General features: G+C 36.2%; 1 protein-coding gene across 2 annotated transcripts in view; it reads right to left on the bottom strand.

The window, feature by feature from the left end:
- The window catches only part of RAB3GAP1 (RAB3 GTPase activating protein catalytic subunit 1), a 115230-nt gene that overhangs the window by 77581 nt on the left and 15018 nt on the right, over positions 1 to 22631 (bottom strand). For both annotated transcript variants that reach the window (XM_045783015.2, XM_045783023.2), the window contains exons 4-5: positions 12833 to 12965; positions 9804 to 9882 (exon numbers count right to left, since the gene is read on the bottom strand). In XM_045783015.2, coding sequence (XP_045638971.2) covers positions 9804 to 9882; positions 12833 to 12965 — 212 coding nt within the window. The remainder of the gene's footprint in view (positions 1 to 9803; positions 9883 to 12832; positions 12966 to 22631) is intronic.

Raw genomic sequence — 22631 nt, 5'->3', positions numbered from 1 at the left:
GAAAATGAAAACATGACAGTCTAAAATCTTTGGAGTGTAGCAAAAGCGGTCATTAGGGGGAAGTATACAGCACTAGAGACCTACCACAAGAAACAAGAAAAATCTCAAATACACACCCTAACCTTCACCTAAAAGAGCTAGAAAAAGAACAACAGAGGAAGCCTCAAGCCAGCAGAAGGGAAATAATAAAGATTAGAGCAAAATTAAATGATGTAGAAACAAATACACAAAAAAACCAACAGAACAATGAAACCAGGAGCCAGTTTTTGACACAATTAATAAAATTGGTAAACCCCTAGTCAGACTTATCAAAAAGAAAAGAGAAAGGACCCAAATAAAATCATGAATGGGAGAGGAGAAAAATCAACACTACAGAATATAAAAGACTATTATGAAAAATTATATGCCAACAAAGACAGCAATCTGCAAGAAATGGACAGACTCCTAGAAACTTATAAACCACCAAAACTGAAAAAGGAAGATATAGAAAAGTTGAACAGATCAATAACCAGCGAAGAAATTGAATCAGTAATCAAAAATCTCCCAACAAACAAAATTCCAGGGCCAGATGGCTTCCCAGGAGAATTGTACCAAACATTTAAAGAAGAGCTAATACTTACTCTCAAAATGTTCCAACAAAAGAAATGGAAGAAAAACTTCCAAACTCATTCTATGAGGCCAGCATTACTCTGATTCCAAAACCAAAGAAAGACTCTACTAAAAAAGAGAATTATAGGCCAATATCCCTGATGAACATGGATGCAAAAATTCTCAACAAAATACTAGCAAATTGAATCCAATGGTACATTAAAAGAATCATTCAATTAATTAATTAATTAATTAAAAGAATCATTCACCACGATGAAGTGGGATTTATTCCCAGGATGCAAGGGTGGTTCAGTATTCGCAAATCAATCAAGGTAACATACCATATTAATAAAACAAAGGATAAGAACCACATGATTTTCTCAACTGTTGGAGAAACAGTATTTGACAAAGTACAGCATCCATTCCTCAACAAAGTAGGGATAGAGGGAACATACTTCAACATCACAAACAAAAGACCCACAGCTAATAACACTCTGAATGGGAAAAAACTGAGAGCTCTTCCTCTATGGTCAGAAACAAGACATGGATGTCTACTTACTACTGTTATTTAACATAGTATTGGAAGTCCTATCCTCAGCAATCAGACAACAAAAAGAAAAAGAAGTTATCCAAATCGGCAAAGAAGAAGTCAAACTTTCACTCTTCACAGACAACATAATACAGAAAACCAAACTAAAGAGAGAGAGAGATAGAGAGAGAGAGAGAAAGACAGACTCCACCAAAAAATTGCTAGAACTGATACACGATTTCGGTGAAGTTGCAGGTTACAAAATCAACATACAGAAATCTGTTGCATTTCTATATACCAGTAATGAAGCAACAGACAGAACAGATCCCATTTACAATTGCACCAAAATCCAGAAGATACCTAGGAATAAACCTAACCAAAGAGGTAAAAGATCTGTACTCTAAAAACTACAGAACACTTAGGACAGAAGTCAGACAACACAAAGAAATGGAAAAGCATTCCATGCTCATGCACTGGAAGAAAAATATTGTTAAAATGTCTATTACTACCCAAAGCAATCTACACAGTTCATGCAATCCCTATCAAAATACCACCAGCATTTTCCATACAGCAATCCATTGTTTCATAGAGCAAAGAATCCTAAAAATCCTAACAGACCCCAAATAGCCAAAACAATCTTGAAAAAGAAAAGCAAAGCTGGTAGCATCACAATTCCAGACTTCAAGTTATATTACAAAGCTGTAGTGATCAAGACAGTATGGTACTGGCACAAAAAAGACACATAGATCAATGGAACAGAACAGAAAACCCCGAAATGAACTCAACTATATGGTCAACTTATCTTCAACAGAGGAGGAAAGAATATCCACTGGAAAGAAGACAATCTCTTCCACAAACGGTGTTGAGAAAACCAGTCAGCAACATGCAGAAGAATGGAACTGGACCACTTTATATACCATACACAAAAATAAATTCAAAATGGATAAAAGACCTAAGGAAACCATCAAAATCCTAGAGAACACAGGCAGGAACCTCTTTGACATCGGCCGTAGCAACCTTTTCCTAGATATGTCTCCTGAGGGACTGGAAACAAAAGCGTGAAAGATTCTGCACAGTGAAGGAAACAATCAACAGAACTAAAAGGCAACCTTCGGAATGGGAGAAGATATTTGCAAATGACATATGTGATAAAGGGTAGTATCCAAAATCTATAAAGAACTTGTCAAACTCAACACCCAAAAAGCAAATCATCTTAAGAAATGGACAGAGGAGGGGCGCCTGGGTGGCTCAGTCGTTTAAGCATCTGCCTTTGGCTCAAGTCATGATCCCAGGGTCCTAGGATGGAGCCCCCATCCAGGTCCCCTGCACAGCAGGGGGCCTGCTTCTCCCTCTGCTGTTCCCCCTCCTTGTGCTCTCTCTCTCTCTCTCCCTCTCTCTCAAATAAAATCTTAAAAAAAAAAAATCTGACATCCCAATTCCTACATTAAGAAGAAAGAAAGAAATGGGCAGAGGACATGAATAGACATTTTTCCAAAGAAGACATACAAATGTCTAACAGACACAGGAAAAGATGCTCAACATCACTCATCATCAGGGAAACACAAATCAAAACTACAGTGAGATATTACCTCACAGCTGTCTGAATGTCTAAAATTAACAGCACATGAAACAACAGATGTTGGTGAGGATGTGGAGAAAGAGGAACCCACCCACACTGTTGGCAGGAATGCAAATTGGTGCACTCACTCTGGAAAACAGTATGGAGGTTCCTCAAAAAGTTAAAAACAGAACTACACTACAATCCAGCAACTGCACTACTAGGTGTTTACCCAATTCAAAGGGACACATGCACCCATGAATTTATAGCAGCATTATCCACAATAGCTAAATTACAGACAGAGCCCAAATGTTCACTGACTGATGAATTGATAAAGAAGTTGTGGTTTACTATCTCACACCATACACAAAAATAAACTCCAAATGGATGAAAGACCTCGATGTGAGACAGGAATCCATCAAAATTCTAGAGGAGAACATAGGCAACAACCTCTACGACATCGGCCAAAGCAACCTTTTTCATGACACATCCCCAAAGGCAAGAGAAACAAAAGATAAAATGAATTTATGGGACTTCATCAAGATTAAAAGTTTCTGCACAGCCAAGGAAACAGTCAGAAAAACTAAGAGGCAGCCCACGGAATGGGAGAAGATATTTGCAAATGACACTACAGATAAAGGACTGGTATCCAAGATCTACAAAGAACTTCTCAAACTCAATACACGAGAAACAAATAAACAAATCAAAAAATGGGCAGAAGATATGAACAGACACTTTTCCAATGAAGACATACAAATGGCTAACAGACACATGAAAAAATGTTCAAAATCATTAGCCATCAAGGAAATTCAAATCAAAACCACACTGAGATACCACCTTACGCCAGTTAGAATGGCAAAAATAGACAAGGCAAGAAACAACAATTGTTGGAGAGGATGTGGAGAAAGGGGATCCCTCCTACATTGTTGGTGGGAATGCAAGTTGGTACAGCCACTCTGGAAAACAGTGTGGAGGTCCCTTAAAAAGTTAAAAATTGAGCTACCCTATGATGATCCAGCCATTGCACTACTGGGTATTTACCCCAAAGATACAGACGTAGTGAAGAGAAGGGCCATATGCACCCCAATGTTCATAGCAGCAATGTCCACAATAGCTAAATTGTGGAAGGAGCCGAGATGCCCTTCAACAGATGACTGGATTAAGAAGTTGTGGTCCATATATACAATGGAATATTACTCAGCTATCAGAAAGAACAAGTTCTCAACATTTGCTACAACATGGACGGCACTGGAGGAGATAATGCTAAGTGAAATAAGTCAAGCAGAGAAAGACAACTATCATTTGATTTCTCTCATCTATGGAACATAAGAACTAGGATGATCGGTAGGGGAAGAAAGGGATAAAGAAAGGGGGGGTAATCAGAAGGGGGAATGAAACATGGGACACTATGGACTATGAGAAACAAACTGAGGACTTCAGAGGGGAGGGGGGTGGGGGAATGGGATAGACCGGTGATGGGTAGTAAGGAGGGCACGTATTGCATGGTGCACTGGGTGTTATACACAACTAATGAATCATCGAGCCTTACATCGGAAACCAGGGATGTACTGTATGGTGACTAACATAATATAATAAAAAATCATTAAAAAAAAAAAAAAAAGAAGTTGTGGTTTAGCGGAGCCTGGGTGGCTCAGTTGGTTAAGTGTCTGCCTTCAGCTCAAGTCAAGATCCCAGGGTCCTGGGATCGAGTCCCACAGGGCTCCTTGCCCAGCGGGGAGCCTGCTTCTCCCTCTCCCTCTGCCTGCCTCTACCTCTGTTAAATAAATAAATATTTAAAAAAAGAAGTTGTAGGGCATACACACACACACACGAATATTATTCAGCCATAAAAAGGAATGAAATCTTGACATTTACAATGACTTAGATGGAGCTACGGTGAATTACGCTAAGCAAAATAATTCAGTCAGAGAAAAGCAAATACCATATGATTTCACTCATGTGTAATTTAATAAATGAAAAAGATGAACATAGGGGGAGAGGGGGAAGAGAGAGGAAAACCACAAAACAGACTCAACCATAGAGAACAAACTGAGGGTTGCTGGAGGGGAGGTGGGCAAGGGTATGGGTTAAAAGGGTGATGGGTACTGAGCGTACTTGTGATGAGCACTGAGTGCTGTATGTAAGTGATGAATCACTAACTTCTACCCCTGAAACATTACACTATATATTAACTGACTGGAATTTAAATAAAAACCTGGAGAAAAAAAACTGACAAAACATATATAGGATCTTTATGCTGAAAACAGTAAGACACTCATAAAAGAAATCAAAGAAGATGTAAATAACTGGAGAGACCATGTTCATAACATGAACAACTCTGCATAGTAAAGAGGTCAATTCTCCCTAAACTATCCAGAGATTTAAGGCAATTATAATCAAATTTCCAGCAGGACTTTTTGTAGATAGAAATAAACCAATTCTAAAATGTAAATGGAAAAGCAAAGGAGCTAGAAAAATCAAACAACTGTGAAAAGTAGCACCACCTAAATTAAAACTACAGAAACCAAGAGCATCCAGACATATACCCACACAAATGTGGCCAAATGATTTTTGACAAAGACATAAAAGTCAGTCAATGGAGAAAGGAAAGCTCTTTTCAACAAATGATACTAGAACTGAACATTCATTTGCAAAAAAAGAACCCTGACCCAAAACTCTCACCTTATACAAAAATTAACTTGAAATAGGTAACAGATCTACACACAAAATATAAAACTTCTAGAATAAAACACAGAATTAGCCATATGATCAAAGTTAACATCACTAGTGATTAAGTCATGTTGTTAACATGACCCTCTGATACGATGTGATGAAAAAGGCAATTCACCTCAATGGTATTCTCTCCAAAATCCCACAACCCAACTGTTATCAAAAGCAAAACAGAGACAAACCCAAACTGAAGGACATTTACAAAATTCCTGACTCAAGCTCCTCAAAACTGTTAAGGAGATGAAAAATAAGGAAAGACTGAGAAATTTTCAAAGACCAGAGACTAAACAAACTAAAAAGACATGATGACTAAATGCTTGGATCCTAGAACAGAAAATGGACTTTAGTGGAAAAACTAGTTAAAGTTAAGCTAATAACAACACACCAATGTTGGTTTCTGTTTTGACACATATATCATGGTAATATAAACTGCTAACAGCAGCTAGAGCTGGGTGAGGATATACCAGAACACACTGCACTATCTTTGCAACTTTCTATAAATGTAAAATACATCAAAAATATTTTATTTTTAAAACACAGGAGAAAGCTTTGGGACCTGATGCAAAGAGTTCTTAGACATGGCACCAAAACAGGACCCATAAAGTAAAAAATTAATAAACTGACAGAACGACACACCTATTACAATGGCTAAAATAAAAAACACTGGCACCAAGTGCTGATGAGTAAAACGAGCAACTGGAACTCTCATACATTGCTGGTGGAAATGCGAAATGGTTCAGTCACTCAGGAAATCAGTTTGGCCATTTCTTTCTTCTTTTTTTTTTAAGAAAGTTTTTAATTCCAGTATAGTTAACAATGTTATACTAGGTTCAGGTGTACAATATAGTAACTCAACAATTCCATACATCACCCAGGGCTCATCATGACAAATGCACTCTTGAATCCCCATCACCTATTTATCCATCCCCCCACCCACTTCCCCTCTGATAGCCATCAGTTTGTTCTCTATAATTAAGTCTGTTTCCTGATTTTTTTTTCCTCTTGCTCGCTTTTGTTTCTTAAATTCTGTGAGTGAAGTCATGTGGTATTTGTCTTTCTGACTTATTTCACTTAGCATTATAACCTCTAGCTCCATCCATGATGTTGCAAATGGCAAGATTCCATTCTTTTTTAAGGCTGAATAACATTCCTCTGTCTGTGTGCGTGCACATGCACACACATGCCATATTTTCTTTATCCATTCATCTATGATTGGACACACTTGGGCTGCTTTCCTATTTTGGCTATTGTAAATGACGCTGCTATAAACACAGGGATCCCTTTGAGTAAGTGTTTTAGTATTCTGGGGGTAAATACCCAGTAGTGTGATTATTGGATCATAGGGTAGTTCCATTTTTAACTTTTTGAGGAAACTCCATACTGTTCTCCCCAATGGCTGCACCAGTTTGCATTCCCATCAACAGTGCAAGAGGGATCCTTTTTCTCCACATCCTCGTCAACACTTATCATTTCTTGTGTTTTTGACTTCAGCCCTTCTGACAGGTGTGAGGTGGTATCTCATTGTACTTTTGATTTGCATTTCCTTGATGATGAGCGATGTTGAGCATCTTTTCACATGTCTGTCTGGCCATCTGGATGTCTTTTTTGAAGAAAGGTCTGTTCATGCCTGCCCATTCTTTAATCGGGCTGTTTTTTGGGTGTTGAGTTGTATCAGATCTTTATATATTTTGGATGCTAACCCTTTATGGGATAGGTCATTTGCAAATACCTTTTCCCATTCAGAAGGCTGCCTTTTAGTTTTGTTGACTGTTTCCTCCGTTGTGCAGAAGCTTTATATTTTGATGCAGTCCCAGTAACACATTTTGGCCATTTTTTATAAAGCTAAAAATAAACAATTCCCATATGACTAGCAATCTCAACTTAGGTATTTAGACCAGTGAACTAAAAATGTACTTTCACACAAAAATCTGTTCACATATATTTGTAACAGCTCTATTCATAAACGCCCAAACTTAGAAACAACCCTAATATCCTTCAACAAGTGAATGAATAAACAAACTGTGGTACACCCTTACAAGAGAATACTACTCAGCAATAAAAAGGAACAAGCTACTGTTACAGAATTACTTAAAAGGATCTTGAAAGCATTACATTGAAAGAAACCAGTCTCAAACAGTTACTATAACATTCCATCTCTATGACATTCTTGAAAGGATAAAGCTATCAAAACTAAAAATATATCAGTAATTGCCAGAAATAATGGACAAGAAGAGTTTTTTTGGGAGGTTACACAACTGTTGTACATCCTGATTATGGTAGTAGTTTTAAAAAACCTATACATATGTGTGAAGTTCAGTGAACTATTCATTTAAATAAAAAGTCAATTTTACTATATGCTAATTTTTAAAATAAAAAATGTTTAAAGTAAATGTAAAGGTTAAAAAAACTACAAACAAGTGATTTTCATTAATATAATAAAGAAATATATCACTAACAAATACTTCATTAATACATAGAAAGGTTTATTTACTCAACAAATATTTTTCAACTATGGACTATCTGTCAAACCCGATTTTAGGAAATAAATATTAAAAAGCTGAATAGAATGAGTACGTTTTGTCTGTGGAATGGACATGAATTGGGGAAGACTAGATGTCAGACTGTAGTGGGTTACATAATGTTCCCTCAAAATTCATGTCTATCTAGAAGTTTAAAAAAAAAAAAGAACAGAAATTATATAACAGCATTTAGAGTTTGATAAACATACTATGTACAATTATCTTACTAACTCCTCACAGTTACTCTTAAAGGTGCATATTATTTATTATTCTGTCTTTATCAACGTAGAAACCAACTCAGAGAAATTAAGTAATTTGCCCAAAGTTGACAATAAGTACTTGAGCTAGAAATTAAACATAAATGTGTCTAATTCAGTGTCTGGCCAAATAGTAGGTATTCAATTAATGTTGAATGAAAGAATACATGCAAAGTCATGCTCTATGGTATCATACTGCCTTCTGATATATTCTGTCATTTTAGATGTATATATTCTTATTTTAAAAGATCAGAAGAGATTCTGGATGGATTAAATTAAATGGCAATGTACTAAATTCTCTTATATTTGTTTAAGTTGTTTAAGTTCACAGTTTTTAAAAGATCACACTAAAATGACAGGCATATCCAGTTTATCTGCATTTGCAATTAGTTTTTTTTAGTGTGCTACAGTCTACTTGCTATAGTATCAACACTAGAATGAAGAAAAAAGAAGCAAAGATACCGTTTTTTCCTTTCTTAGAAATTCTTTAATAAAGAATCAAGGGGTGCCTGGGTGGCTCAGGCGGTTAAGCATCCGACTCTTGATTTCACCTCAGGTCACGATCTCAGGGTCCTGGGATCAGGCCCCGCACTGGCTCCTTGCTTAGCTGGAAGTGTGCTTGAAGACTCTCTCCCCCCCTCTCCCTCTGCCCCTCCCCCCACTTGCACACGCATTCTCTCTCAAATAAATAAATCTTAAAAAAAAAAAATCAAGAGAACAACTCACACCAAAAGACTAAATATAAATTTATTTTAACTAGGTCTCCTTTCTTGACCATACACTCACACTTGAGACATTTTGGTGGTGGTATGCTTCAACACCACCCCTACCAAAATAAGATAAAGACCTTTTAAGTGTGATGTACTTCTTATATTAATTTATCACATTTATAATTTACATACGACTGAGTCATGATGTTATCATGTAACTGAGATCAACATTTTATTTCAATTCAATTTTCAACAATACATATTTTCTATGATATGTAAATGCTCTCTCTATGCTAGTCATCAGAATTATAGTTAGGCTCCACCCTAGATTATGAAATATACTGTGCAGAAAAGAGTTAACAGCAGGCCTGTGACTACTATCCTTAGAACGGCCTGCATGCAAGGCTGATCTTTGGCAGGCTTCTAGAAATTTGGATTTGGAGAGGGTTCTCAAAAAATGCTCCAATAAGAGTTACTGTGCTTAAATTGTTCATACAAACAATGTGGTTTATGCTAAACACCTGCTCTCCTTCTGGGAGTCTGAAATTTTGTTATGTACCAGTCACAGGGTACCAGCCCCAAAATATAAACCCTGAGAGCTGAGCCTCTATAAAACAAGCTTCCCTGGTAGAAAACATTTCATACATGTTGTCACAACTTGTTGCTAAGGAAATTAAGTATGTTCTGTGTGACTCCATTTGGCAAGGACTCAAACACGAGTTCCTCCAAACTTTGCCTCAGGCCCCTTTTCCCTGTGTTGATTCTGTTTGCAGACTGTTGCTGTAATAAATCGTAGTTGAATGCAACCATATGCTCAGTTTTAAGCGTCTTCCTAGCAAATCACTGAACCTGGGGGAGTTGTTGGTGTCTCCCCAACACACATACTAAAAGTTACCTGAGTAGTATACCTACCATCTTACCAGGCAATGTGCTCTTGGAGGAAAGTCATTATTCATACACAACAAATCCTGCATAGATTGTGGAATAACATCTACAAAAACATTTAATAAGGAAAAAATTAGTATGTTCATTCTAAGGCAAAATTTTGTAACATGACTGAAAAAATCACATTATGTAACATGTCTTGCTAGTCCATGTAGTTTTGCAATTGCTGAAGGATTTATATCTAGGACTAGCTGTAAGATTTGGGGTGAGACAGATGTCTCTCTCCCATTGTCTTTCATTTTTAAAAAGCCAGCCTCTAAAAACGAAAACATTATTCCTACATGTATAATATTTTCTTTTCTTCTAAGTCATGACTCAAACGTTTCCTCATCCTTCCTAGAAAGCCACGTTTTATCTGTTCTTGTTTTGCTTTTGTCTCTAGTTTTCTTCAAAATTCTACTTAAGAGTCCTGTCAACACCTTATCACCTCCTATGGCTAGTCTTTGCTGGCCTCTGGCCATCTTAAGTGTTCTTATTAAATCACTTACCAGCTTCCCACTTACTACCCATGCATCTTTAAGCACTTGCACTGCCATTTATAATAAGATAATGACATAAATGATCCTTATTTATTAATAAATGCATAATAAATTCAAAGTATAAAGAATATTTGTTCATAAACTTCCTTTTGCTGTATAGCCATAATTCCTTAGCAAATTTATATTTTGTTAATTTTCAAAAAGAATAAATAGGAGAACACTAATGACTTGATGCTTTAACTGAAGCAATGAACAACCCCAACAAATAAAAGATCAGTGCTCAAAACTTCTGGCCACTGATAGTATAGTTTTAAATGTGTATCTCCAAATTAAATGAGTTGATGGTTTACGTGTAACTTCTACCATTAGGTACAGCTTTAATCACAACCAAATTAAAACTGCACAATACATACACATGCAATAATAATGACTTTAACTAACTTAAATGCATTCATCTTCTTTCATATCACAGTCCCCTATACGAGTTCATCTCAGAAACACTGATTCTTAGCCTCATCATTTTAACAGCTTCTCCTTAATGTATGATCTTTCCTCAAATTAACAGCACTCAAGGGGCGCCTGGGTGGCTCCGTCCTTAAGCGTCTGCCTTCGGCTCAGGTCATGATCCCAGCATTCTGGGATCCAGCCCCGCATCTGGCTCCCTGCGCAGCAGGAAGCTGCTTCTCCCTCTCCCACTCCCCCTGCTTGTATTCCCTCTCTCATTGTATCTCTGTCAAATAAATAAAAAATTAACAGCACTCAAGATTTCTCTACCTTTAACAGTTCCTTCACATTAGTCAGCAGAGTGTTGGACCAGGAAATCTCTGGGCTATTATCAGACTTCCCACCAGTTGCACATATTTCCCTCATCCCCTTACTCCTAAAGTACACACGTTCATATTCTAGTGTAATTATTTTATTTCACTGTATAATTGTTTTACATATGTGTATAGATGGTCAATGTTATCTGTCCTAGTTTATGAATCTAAATGCAGATGCTAACTACTTTATTGTTTCTAAGAAAAATGCATATAATACAAAAGGTAATGTAATTTTATTCCTATACAAGAAAAGGCACAAATATTTCAGGCCTACACTTAGAAATGATCATCTGTTTTGACGAGAAAAACTTTTTTTAATTTATTTTTTCAATTGAAATATAATTGACATTTAACATTACATTACTGTCAGGTATACAACATAACAACTCTTTAATTGTATACACTGTGAAACAATCACCATAAGTCTAGTCAACATCTGTCACCAGTTAAGAACAAAAATTTCCTTGTCATAACAACTTTTACAATTTACTCTCTGAGCAACTTTCAAATACACAATACAGTACTATTAACTACAGTTATCATGCTGTACATTAACTACATCCCCACGACTTATTTATTTTATAACTGTAAATGTGTACCTTTTGACCCCTTTTATCCATGTTGCCCAACCCTCAACCTCTGTCTCGGGGAACCACCAATCTGTTCTCATAAATATAAGCCCCCACCAGGCTTATATTTTGTTTTGTTTTCATTTTTGTTTTTCTTAGATTCTACATATAAGAGAGATCATACAATATCTGTCTTTCTCTTATTCCACTTAGCATAATGCCGTCAACTGCCCTGAAAAACTAACACATCCTGCATATTTATTTTTTGAGTGAGTGAAGAAGGGTATTTGACTGACAGCTCCAAAACTCATATTTTTTCAACACCTTGGTCTCTCACTATTATATGCTACTCTATCTCAAGACAAATTTTGGATGATTTGACCTATGAACAACTTTAAAAGCACCATTCAGAGATTTGGAGCAATGTAACCTATTAATAACCACAAGCACCATTTACTAAGTACCTAGCACAGGCCAGGTACTGATATAGGTGCTCACATACAGTATCTCATTAAATCTTCCCATTAATCTTCCAGATGTTATTACTTCATTTTACAAGTGAGATAATTCAGATTTAGAAAGGTCAAGTAACTAGTAAGAAGAACCTGAATTTTAATCCACGTGATCTGACTACAAACTCGGGGGTAAAACCAAAACACTTCACTGACAAATCAGATAGTAACTTTTATTTTTACATCCTTCAAATTCCAGCTTAATTGCTTAATTCTTCATTACATCTTCTCTGCTCTCTCTCAATTAGAACTGATCGTTTCTTCTCCAAACTTCAGTAGCACTTTTTCTGTGCTCTGGGATGGCACTTTTCATTTTCTATCTTCCACTACTGTTATTTATAGACCATATCTTCCTTACTGGACTGTAAATTTCTTTTAACTCTGGATTAAAAGGCACTCAATAAATATTTGCTAATCTAATTAATTTTGAAATGAATGCTACTATGATTGTTCCTCTAAAAAGTTCATACTCTGTTTCACATGTAGTGAAACAAGTTGGCAAATGTAAAACATCTCCAGGGGACACTACTTTTAAGTAAGAGAACTAAATTCATAATTCAAAATTATAATCACTCTTACAGTCAAGAGTTTCAAAATATGTAGTTAACAACTTACCTTCCAATACTTCATCTTTTCCCTCTTTATCAGTGGAGTCTTGTACAAGATAATGATGAGTGACTGAGAACTTGAAGTCAGCAAAGGAAATTTCATCTGATTTCTCTTCCCATGTGCCAGAAGTAAATATACCCTATATTTAACAATAAAATGGGAAAACATCCATGTTTAAAGAGAGAATTCCCTTAGAATATCAACTATCAAGTGACATACAAAATTATAATTTTTGAATAATTTTTGTGAGATAAATATATAAAATCAAGATAATACAGTAAGTCTCATGCCTTACATACCATAAAAAAAAAACCTCCCTACCATTAGCAAAATCTGAATTACTTTTAGCTGAAAATGGTAACATTTTATAAATTTTAAAATTTAGAAAAAAAATATGGCAATAAAATATACTTTCATTATAACAATCTCAAATCCGGGAATACCACTACATAATACAGAGCATTACTGGACATCAGAAATTGCTTAATAAAAAAAGTCTGCAGAATCAACTTGAGTGACATGACATTTGTAGCATGTATTTGCTTAACATGTTTTTGCAACCATCTTTATCAAGCTTTGGTATTCAAATATTTTCACTTAAATAGCAACTCTGTGAGTGGAAAACATTTTCATTAAAAGTTCCAAAGAGTCCCCTCACTTATACAACATAATCATAAAAAAGGATTTTTCCCATGGGCCTCTAATCTCCCACAGCTATTCCTTCCACTAGAGAAGAGGAATATTATAGTCATTATAGTATAGTACCACTATGAGGCAGGAAATACCAACCCAGCAACTTGCCAAGCACAGATAGTCTCAAACTAGACAGAAAATATGTAAGGAATGATTCTGTGAGTTGCTGGGTTTTTATTAAAAGTGTTTTCATGACCATATCTAATGTAGAACACTCAAATTTTTTATACTGTTGCTGACAAAGTATTTATAATTCTGAATGGAGTTAAACCCTATTTTAAATGTCCTAAGGGTATCTTATTATGTTAATATATCAAATAGCAATCTTTTTATTAAGAGAAAAACCACCACATATGATACATATCAAAACCTATAATTTTATATTTTGGGTTTCTCTAAAGCGAGATTAACCTGTATTGAATTAAGACATATATGGCCCATACCAAAATTCTCAAATTGTAATAAGCATTATAATGATATACCTAAGAGCTTGGTGTGCTACAAGGAATGCCCACTATAAAGCAGTTAAGCTAAAACTAAGGACAAGGTCAAAGCCCAGAAAATGAGAGAAAAGCTCATCTGTCAAGCTTGCAAAAAAGCTGAAATACTCTAATTAAATGATACAAAGAAACATTACCTGACCCTAATTTTGGATTCTGAGAACAACTGTCAACCTTACCAATAGCCATCTCAAGAACTATTTGGTTGTATTCAATAAACAAGAGGTATCCAGGATCAGTCTACCAAACAGACTTTTAAAGATAATTAGCTCAACAGAAAACAACACTCTAATCTGCCTCCTTCAATTCCATTATAACGCAGTCCTTTGACACCAAATTTCAGTATGGTGTATATTTACCATCAGAATCAGAAATGACAAGACTAGTTCAAATTAATCCAGTGATTCATCAAAAATAACCTCTGTGGGCCCCAATCAGACAATAAAAAAGAAATAAGCATTTATAATGGAAAGAAATAAAACTGTCTGCATTCACAATGATCTGATATGTACTAGAATATCCAAAGCAACCTACAAACTACTAAAACTAACTGATGAGCTTATGAAGTTGTGGAATTCAAGGTCAATACATAAAAACCATCTGTATTTTTATATACAGGCAGCAAACACTTGGAAAATGATTTTTTTTAAAATACCACTCTTACAACATCAAAAATAAATTAACTAGAAATACATGTAACAAAAGATGAGCAAGAATTCTACCTAAGAATGTTTCAAAACATCGATGAGCAATTATTAAAGACCTAAACAGAGCTAAACGTACATGGATTGGAAGACACAACAGCACTAAGATGTCATTCTCCTCAAATAGATCTATAAATTCAACACCATCCTAATCAAAATCCCAGAAGGCATTTTGTAGAAATTGACTAGCTGTTTCTAAAACTAATATGAAATCCAAAGGACCTAAAATACCTAAAATAATTCTGATGAAAAATATACTACCTGATTTTAAGATTTTGCTATAGTAATTAAGACAGTATAGTACTGGCATAAAGATAAATAAATCAATAAGGCATAGTAGTCCAGAAATACATTCACTCTTATACTCCATTTTACAACAGAGGAGCTACTGCAATTCAGTAGGAAAAGGGGAAAGGATGGTCTTTTCAACAAACACTCCTGGAATAATGAGATATTCACATAGAGGAAAACGGAGAACTGTCTTTACAACCTTGAGACAGGCAGAGATTCCTGTGACAGGAAACAAAAGGCACTAAGAATAAAATTTAAAATTAAGAAAATGAGGAACACCCAAATACATGAAATAGCTAATAACAAACATAAAGGAACTAATCAATAATACAATAATAGTAGGGGACTTTAACACCCCATTCACACCAATGGACAGATCATCTATCTAAACAGAAAGTCAACAAGGAAACAATGGCTTTGAAAGACACACTGGTACAAATGGATTTAACAGATATAGTCAGGATATTCCATCATATGACAACAGAACTTACCTTCTTTTTAAGTGCACATCCAACATTCTCCAAAACAGATCACATAATAGGCTACAAAATAAGCCTCAACAAATTCAAAAAGACTGTGAAGTCATACCATGCATCTTTTCTGACAACATTATGAAACTAGGAGTCAACCACAGGAAAAAATCTGGAAAGACCACAAATACATGGACAATAAATAACATGCTAATAAGCAATGAATGAGTCAACCAGGAAATAAACGAAGAAATAATAAAGTACATGGGGAAAAAAAGAAAATGAAAACATAATGGTTAAAAACCTTTGGGATGTACCAAAAGCTGTTTTAAAAGTGAAGTTTATAGCAACAGGTCTACCTCAAGAAGCAAGAAAAATCTCTAACAACCTAACCTCACATGTAAGGGACCTTTTGTAAAAAGAATAATTAACAAAACCTAAAACCCACAGAAGGCAGGAAATAATAAAGATTAAAGCAGAAATAGGGGCGCCTGGGTGGCACAGCGGTTAAGCCTCTGCCTTCGGCTCAGGGCGTGATCCCGGCGTTATGGGATCGAGCCCCACATCAGGCTCTTCCACTATGAGCCTGCTTCTTCCTCTCCAACTCCCCCTGCTTGTGTTCCCTCTCTCACTGGCTGTCTGTATCTCTGTCGAATAAATAAATAAAATCTTTAAAAAAAAAAGATTAAAGCAGAAATAAATGAAATAGAAACCTAAAAAAACAACAACAACAACACATTAGAGCAGACCAATGAACCCAGGAGCTGGTTCTTTAGGAAAAAAAAAAAAAAATCAATAAAATTGATAAACTTCTAGCCAGACTAATCAATACAAAAGGACTCAAATAAAATCACAAATTAGAGAGGAGAAATAACAACAAACATCAGAGAAATACAAACAATTATGGAAGAATATTATGAAAAACTATATGCCAACAAATCGGACAACCTAGAAGAAATGGATAAATTCCTAGAAACATATAAACTATCAAAACTGAAACAGGAATAGGGGCGCCTGGGTGGCACAGCGGTTAGGCGTCTGCCTTCGGCTCAGGGCGTGATCCCGGCGTTATGGGATCAAGCCCCACATCAGGCTCCTCCGCTATGAGCCTGCTTCTTCCTCTCCCACTCCCCCTGCTTGTGTTCCCTCTCTCGCTGGCTGTCTCTATCTCTGTCAAATAAATAAATAAAATCTTAAAAAAAAAAAAACTGAAACAGGAATAAATAGAAATTTTGAACAGACAAATAACCAGCAAAGAAATTAAATCTGTAATCAAAACCCTCCCAATAAACTAAAGTCCAGGACCAGGCTTCACAGGTGAAATATACCAAATATTTAAAGAAGAGCTGGGATGCCTGGCTGGCTTGGTCAGTTACTCGTCTGCCTTTGGCTCATGATCCTGGGGTCCTAGGATTGAGTCCCAAGTTGGGCTCCTTGCTCAGCAGGGAACCTGCTTCTCCCTCTGCCTGCTGCTCCCCCTGGCTTGTGCTCTCTCTCTCTCTCTCAATCTCTCTTTGACAAATAAATAAATAAAATCTTTTTAAAAAATTAAAAAACAAAAAATAAATAAAGAAGAGTTAATATCTATTCTTCTCGGGTGCTTAGGTGGCTCGCTCAGTTAAGTGTCTGCCTTCAGCTCAGGTCATGATCCCAGCGTCCTGAGATGGAGTCCCTTATCAGGCTTCCTGCACAGCAGGGAGTCTGCTTCTCTCTCCCCTTTTTGCCCTTCCCCCTCACTCATGTTCTCACTCATTCTGCTCTCTTTCTCCCAAATAAATTTTTTTTTTAAATCTTAAAAAAAAAAAAATCTATTCTTCTCAAACTACTCCAAAATACAGCAAAGGAAAAATTCCAAATTGATTCCATCAGGCCAGCCTTATCCTGATACCAAAACCAGATAGACACCACAAAAAAAAGAAAAATACAGGCAAATATCCTTGAAGAACACAGATGAAAAAATACAGAAGAGAATACTAGCAAACTGAATATGACAATACATTTAAAAAAATCATTCATCCCGAGCAAGTGGGATTTATTCCCAGGATGCAAGGATGGTTAAATACTCACAAATCAATCAAAGTGATACATCACATCAATAAGAGGAAGTATAAAACCCTTATGACCATTTCAAGAGTAGAGAAAAAGCATCTGGCAAAGTACAACATCAACTCATAATAAAAACCCTCAACAAAGTAGGTTTAGAGGGAACTACATCAACATAATAAAGGCCATATATTAAAAACCCACAACATCATCCTTAATGGGGAAAGCACAAGACAAGGATGGCCACTCTCACCACTTTTACTCAACATAGTACTGGAAGTGCCAGCCACAGCAATCAGACAACAAAAAGAAATCAAAGGTTTCCACATCGGTAAGGAACAAATCAAACTTTCACTATTTGCAGATGACATGATACTATATACAGGAAACCCAAAAGATTCCACCAAAAATCCCCCAGAACTGATTAATGAATTCAGTAAAGTTGCAGGTTGCAAAGTCAAGGTACAGTAATCTGTTGCATTTCTATATACCAATAGTGAAGCAGCAGAAAAAGAAATTAAGAAAACAACCCCATTTACAATTTCATCAAAAATAATAACACACTTAGGAAGAAACCTAACCAAAGAGGTGAAAGACCTATACTGTAAAACTAAAAAACACTGATGAAAAAAAAACCAAAGATATAAAGAAATGGAAAAACAGTCCGTGTTCATGGACTGGAAGAACATATATTATTAAAATGTCTACACTACCCAAAGCAATCTACACAGTTAATACAATCTCTATCAAAATACCAACAGCATTTTTCACAAAACTAGAACAAATAATCCTAAAATTTGTATGGAACCACAAAAGACCCCGACTAGCCAAGGCAATCTTTCTTTTTTTTTTTTTAAGATGTATTCATTTATTTTAGAGAGAGAGCGTGTGTGTGTGTGCGTGCAAGCAAGGGAGGGGGCAGAGGGAGAAAGAGAATCTCAAGCAGACTCCCCGCTGAGTGTGGAGCCCAACATGGAGCTCAATCCCACAACCCTGAGATTATGAGTTGAGCCAAAATCAAGAGTCAGACACTTGACTGAGTCACCCAGGAGCCCCTAGATGAAGCAATCTTGAAAAAGAAAAATTAAGCTGGAGACATCACGATTCCAGATTTCATGTTATATTACAAAGCTCTAATGACCAAAACAGTATGGTCCTGGCACAAAAACAGACAAATAAATCAACAGAACAGAATAGAAAACCCAGTAATTAACCCACAACTGTATGGCCAATTAATCTTCAACAAGCAGGAAAAAATATCCCATGATAAAAGATTGTCTCTTCAACAAACGGTGTTTGGGAAAAGTGGACAGCAACATGCAGAACAATGAAACTTGACCACTTTCTTACACCATACACAAAAATAAATTTAAAATGGATTAAAGACCTAAATGTGAGACCTAAAACCATAAAATTCCTAGAAGAGAACACAGGCAGTAACTTCTCTGACGTTGGCCATAGCAACTTTTTTCTAGATATGTCTGCTGAGGCAAGGGAAACAAAAACAAAAACAAACTACTGGGATTACATCAAAATAAAAAGCTTCTGCACAATGAAGGAGACAATCAACAAAACTAAAAGGTAACCTACTGAATGGGAGAAGATATTTGCAAATGATATATCCCACAAAGGGTGAGTATCCAAAATATATAAAGAACAGATACAACTCAACACCCAAAAAACAACCCAATTAAAACCGGGAAGACATGAACAGACAGTTCTCCAAAAAAAGACATCCAGATGGCCAACAGACACATGAAAAGACGTTCAACATTGCTCATTATCAGGGAAATGCAAATCAAATCCACAATGAGATACCACCTCACACCTATCAGAATGGCTAATATCAAAAACACAAGAAACAGTTAAGTGTTGACAAGGATGTGGAAAAAAAAGGATCCCTCCTGCACTGCTGGTGGGAATGCAAACTGGTGCAGGCATTGGGGAGAACAGTATGGAGGCTCCCCAGAAAGTTAAAAATAGAACTACCCTAAGATCCAGTAACTGAAGTACAGGGTATTTACCCAAAAACTACAAAAACACTAATTCATGGGGATACATGCACTCTTATGTTTATATAGCAACATTATTTACATTAGCCAAGATATGAAAGCAGCTCAAGTGCATCCATCAATAGATGAATGGAGAAAGAAAATGTGACATACTCTTAATTAATGAAACAGACTCTTATTATAGAGAACTGATGGTTACCAGAGGAGAGGTGATTGCAGGGATGGGACAAAGAGGTGATGGGGATTAAGGAGTGCACTTGTTGTGATGAGCACCAGGTGATGTAGGAAATTGATGAATCACTATACTGTACACCTGAAACTAATATAACACTATTAACTAATTGGAATTAAAATAAAACTTTAAAAAAGTTTAAGAAAATGAACTTTATTAAAATAAGCATGCTTATCAAAAGACAAGAAGAAAGTGTTTGGGAAGCCATGACTGGAGGAAAGACTCAAAATACATGTATCTGACAAAGGACTCACAACCAGATTATGAGGATAATTTAAAAAACAAAACAACCTCATTTAAAGGAAAAAAAGGAACAAAAGACTAAAACACTTAGCAAAAGAAGATATAAATGACCAATGAGGGTGCCTGGGTCAATCAGTCAATTAAGCATCAGCCTTTGGCTCAGGTCATGATCCAGGATCCTGGGATCAAGTCCCGCATCTGGCTCCCCGCCCAGCCCTGCCCAACAAGGAGTCTGCTTCTCCCTCTGCCCCTCCCCCTGCTCATGATCCCTCTCCCTCACGTGCACTCTCTCTCTCTCTCTCAAATTAATAAATAAAATATTTTAAAAATAATAAAAATGACCAATGAACACAGTTAACTATGATGAATTAGCAGATACTACCACATATTAGTCATCACTGAAATCCGAATTAAAAAACCACATTGATACACCACCTCACACCCAATGGAATGACTAAAAACAGAAATCTGACAATGCCACAAGTCAGAAAGAATGGAATAACAAATCTCATACATTGCTAAGAACATAAAATGGTACAACCAGTTTAGAAAAACAGTTTGGCAGTTTCTTTTTTTTTTTTTTTTAAGATTTTATTTATTTATTTTACACAGAGAGAGAGCACACGCAGGAGGAATGGCAGAGGGAGAGGGAGAAGGAGACTCCCAGCTGAGCAGGAAGCCCAATGCCAGGGAGCCCAATGCGGGGCTCGATCCCAGACCGTGGGATCATGAGACCCGAGCCAAAGGCAGACGCTTAACTGACTGAGCCACCCAGGTGTCCCACTAATCATTTTTTATGTATTTATTTTTTCCACCAGATTGTAAAAAGGAAAGACTATGTTCTATTCTGCTTTGCATCACAAAACTCAACAGTGCCGACATACTTAAGTATCTTAAGAATTACCTTAATATTTATAATAACCCCCATATGTCCCAAAGATGCTAGGAAATATGTAATACATTTTAAATACGTGACTATATTTAAATATGCTTATAAATGTTTGTGGATGTATTAGAAATACGTGATATATTTGGATAACATATACACTGGGATCTATTCTAACAACCTGAAATAGCACACAACCCAGTTCAAAAGGTATTCTCTCTGACTGGAACTGACATACGTACATCAGAGTTCTCATGCTGTGTTTTTTGTGAAATTTATGTCCTCATTGCATGGGCTAAACACAGATGAGTAAACTCACTGCCTTTCTGGATTAAGAAATTTTCTCTAACACCTAAACACAAGTCATCTTTAGGATTTACTTGTTACCAGAATCTAATTTCATCTTAAATGGCCTATCATGTAAAATATAATCCTTCATTTAAGAAATACAAATTTAATGATTAATTGTTTAGCAAATTAAAAACTGTTTCTTCCATTGACAAATGCAACACATTATTGAAAGGGAGAAAATTTAGGTAAGTGTTTAAAAAAAGGTGAATTTTTTTCCATTTCTTTTTTTAAGGAGGATATAGCTATGGTTCTCAACCTAATTAGACTTTAAAATCACTGAAGAGGCTTTAAAAAATGTACTGATAACTAGGCTCCACAACAGACCAATTAAATCAAAATCTCTGAGGTTGTAGCTTAAATACCAGAATTTTTCAAAAGCTCCTCAAGTGATTCCAATGTGCAGCCAAGGTAGACAGCCACTTGATATAGAGCTAAAATTAAAGTTTTCATCCATGGGTATAAGAAATCCTTCTGACCACATACAGTATTAAAATATAAGCCATTAAAAAAATAATCTGTGCTGGGGGTGCCTAGGTGGCTCAGTTGTTAAGCATCTGCCTTCAGCTCAGGGCGTGACCCCGGAGTCCTGGGATCGAGCCCCACATCCGGCTCCTCCACTGGGAGCCTGCTTCTTCCTCTCCCACTCCCCCTGCTTGTGTTCCCTCTCTTGCTGGCTAGCTCTCTGTCAAATAAATAAATAAATAAAATCTTAAAAAAAAAAAAAACTGGATCCTTTCCTTAGACTTGACATGAAAAGTAACTCAAAATGGATCATAGCTCTAAATGTAAAAGCAAAAACTACAGATACCATCAAGAAAGTTAAAAGATAGATAACCCCCAATGATACATGCTACAACATGAAAAATAGGGGGAACCAGAAGGTTATTAAAAACCCTAAAAAAGGAAAGTCCGAAACAAAGGGGAACTTGACATTAGTCCCTCTTGAATCAATAAAGAGCCACAATTCATCCAGAGAACATTCAACTACCTAAGAACTCTAACAGTAAGATCTCCTAAGAAAAGGGGACACAGCCAACTACAAGTGAATCGGAACAAATCGGAACAAATCATAACAAAAACAAAACAGGCTAATCCTCAGGGAAAAGAACTAGCCAGTAGATTTATTTAAGTATTCATAAGACACATTGGTTGACACAAATAAGTCTGCTTTACAGGCAACAAGTACTCTTTACAGCCACCTCGGGCACTCAGCTCTAATAGGAGTTTGGGCATACGTCCACAGCCAGAACTTAAAACTCTTCTGAGTCAGCGTGGCTTGTAATTTAAGCCCAAGCATTTATTCTCTTAATCCAACCTCTCCATCTGTAGAGATGACCTTCTCATTTGTTTATACAGTATTTGTTTAAACAGCATAGGCCC

The sequence above is a fragment of the Ursus americanus genome, chromosome 1 (genome assembly GCF_024610735.1).
Source record: "Ursus americanus isolate L20-20 chromosome 1, mUrsAme1.1.p, whole genome shotgun sequence".
NCBI lineage: Eukaryota > Metazoa > Chordata > Mammalia > Carnivora > Ursidae > Ursus > Ursus americanus.
This window is presented reverse-complemented; position numbering and strand designations above follow the sequence as displayed.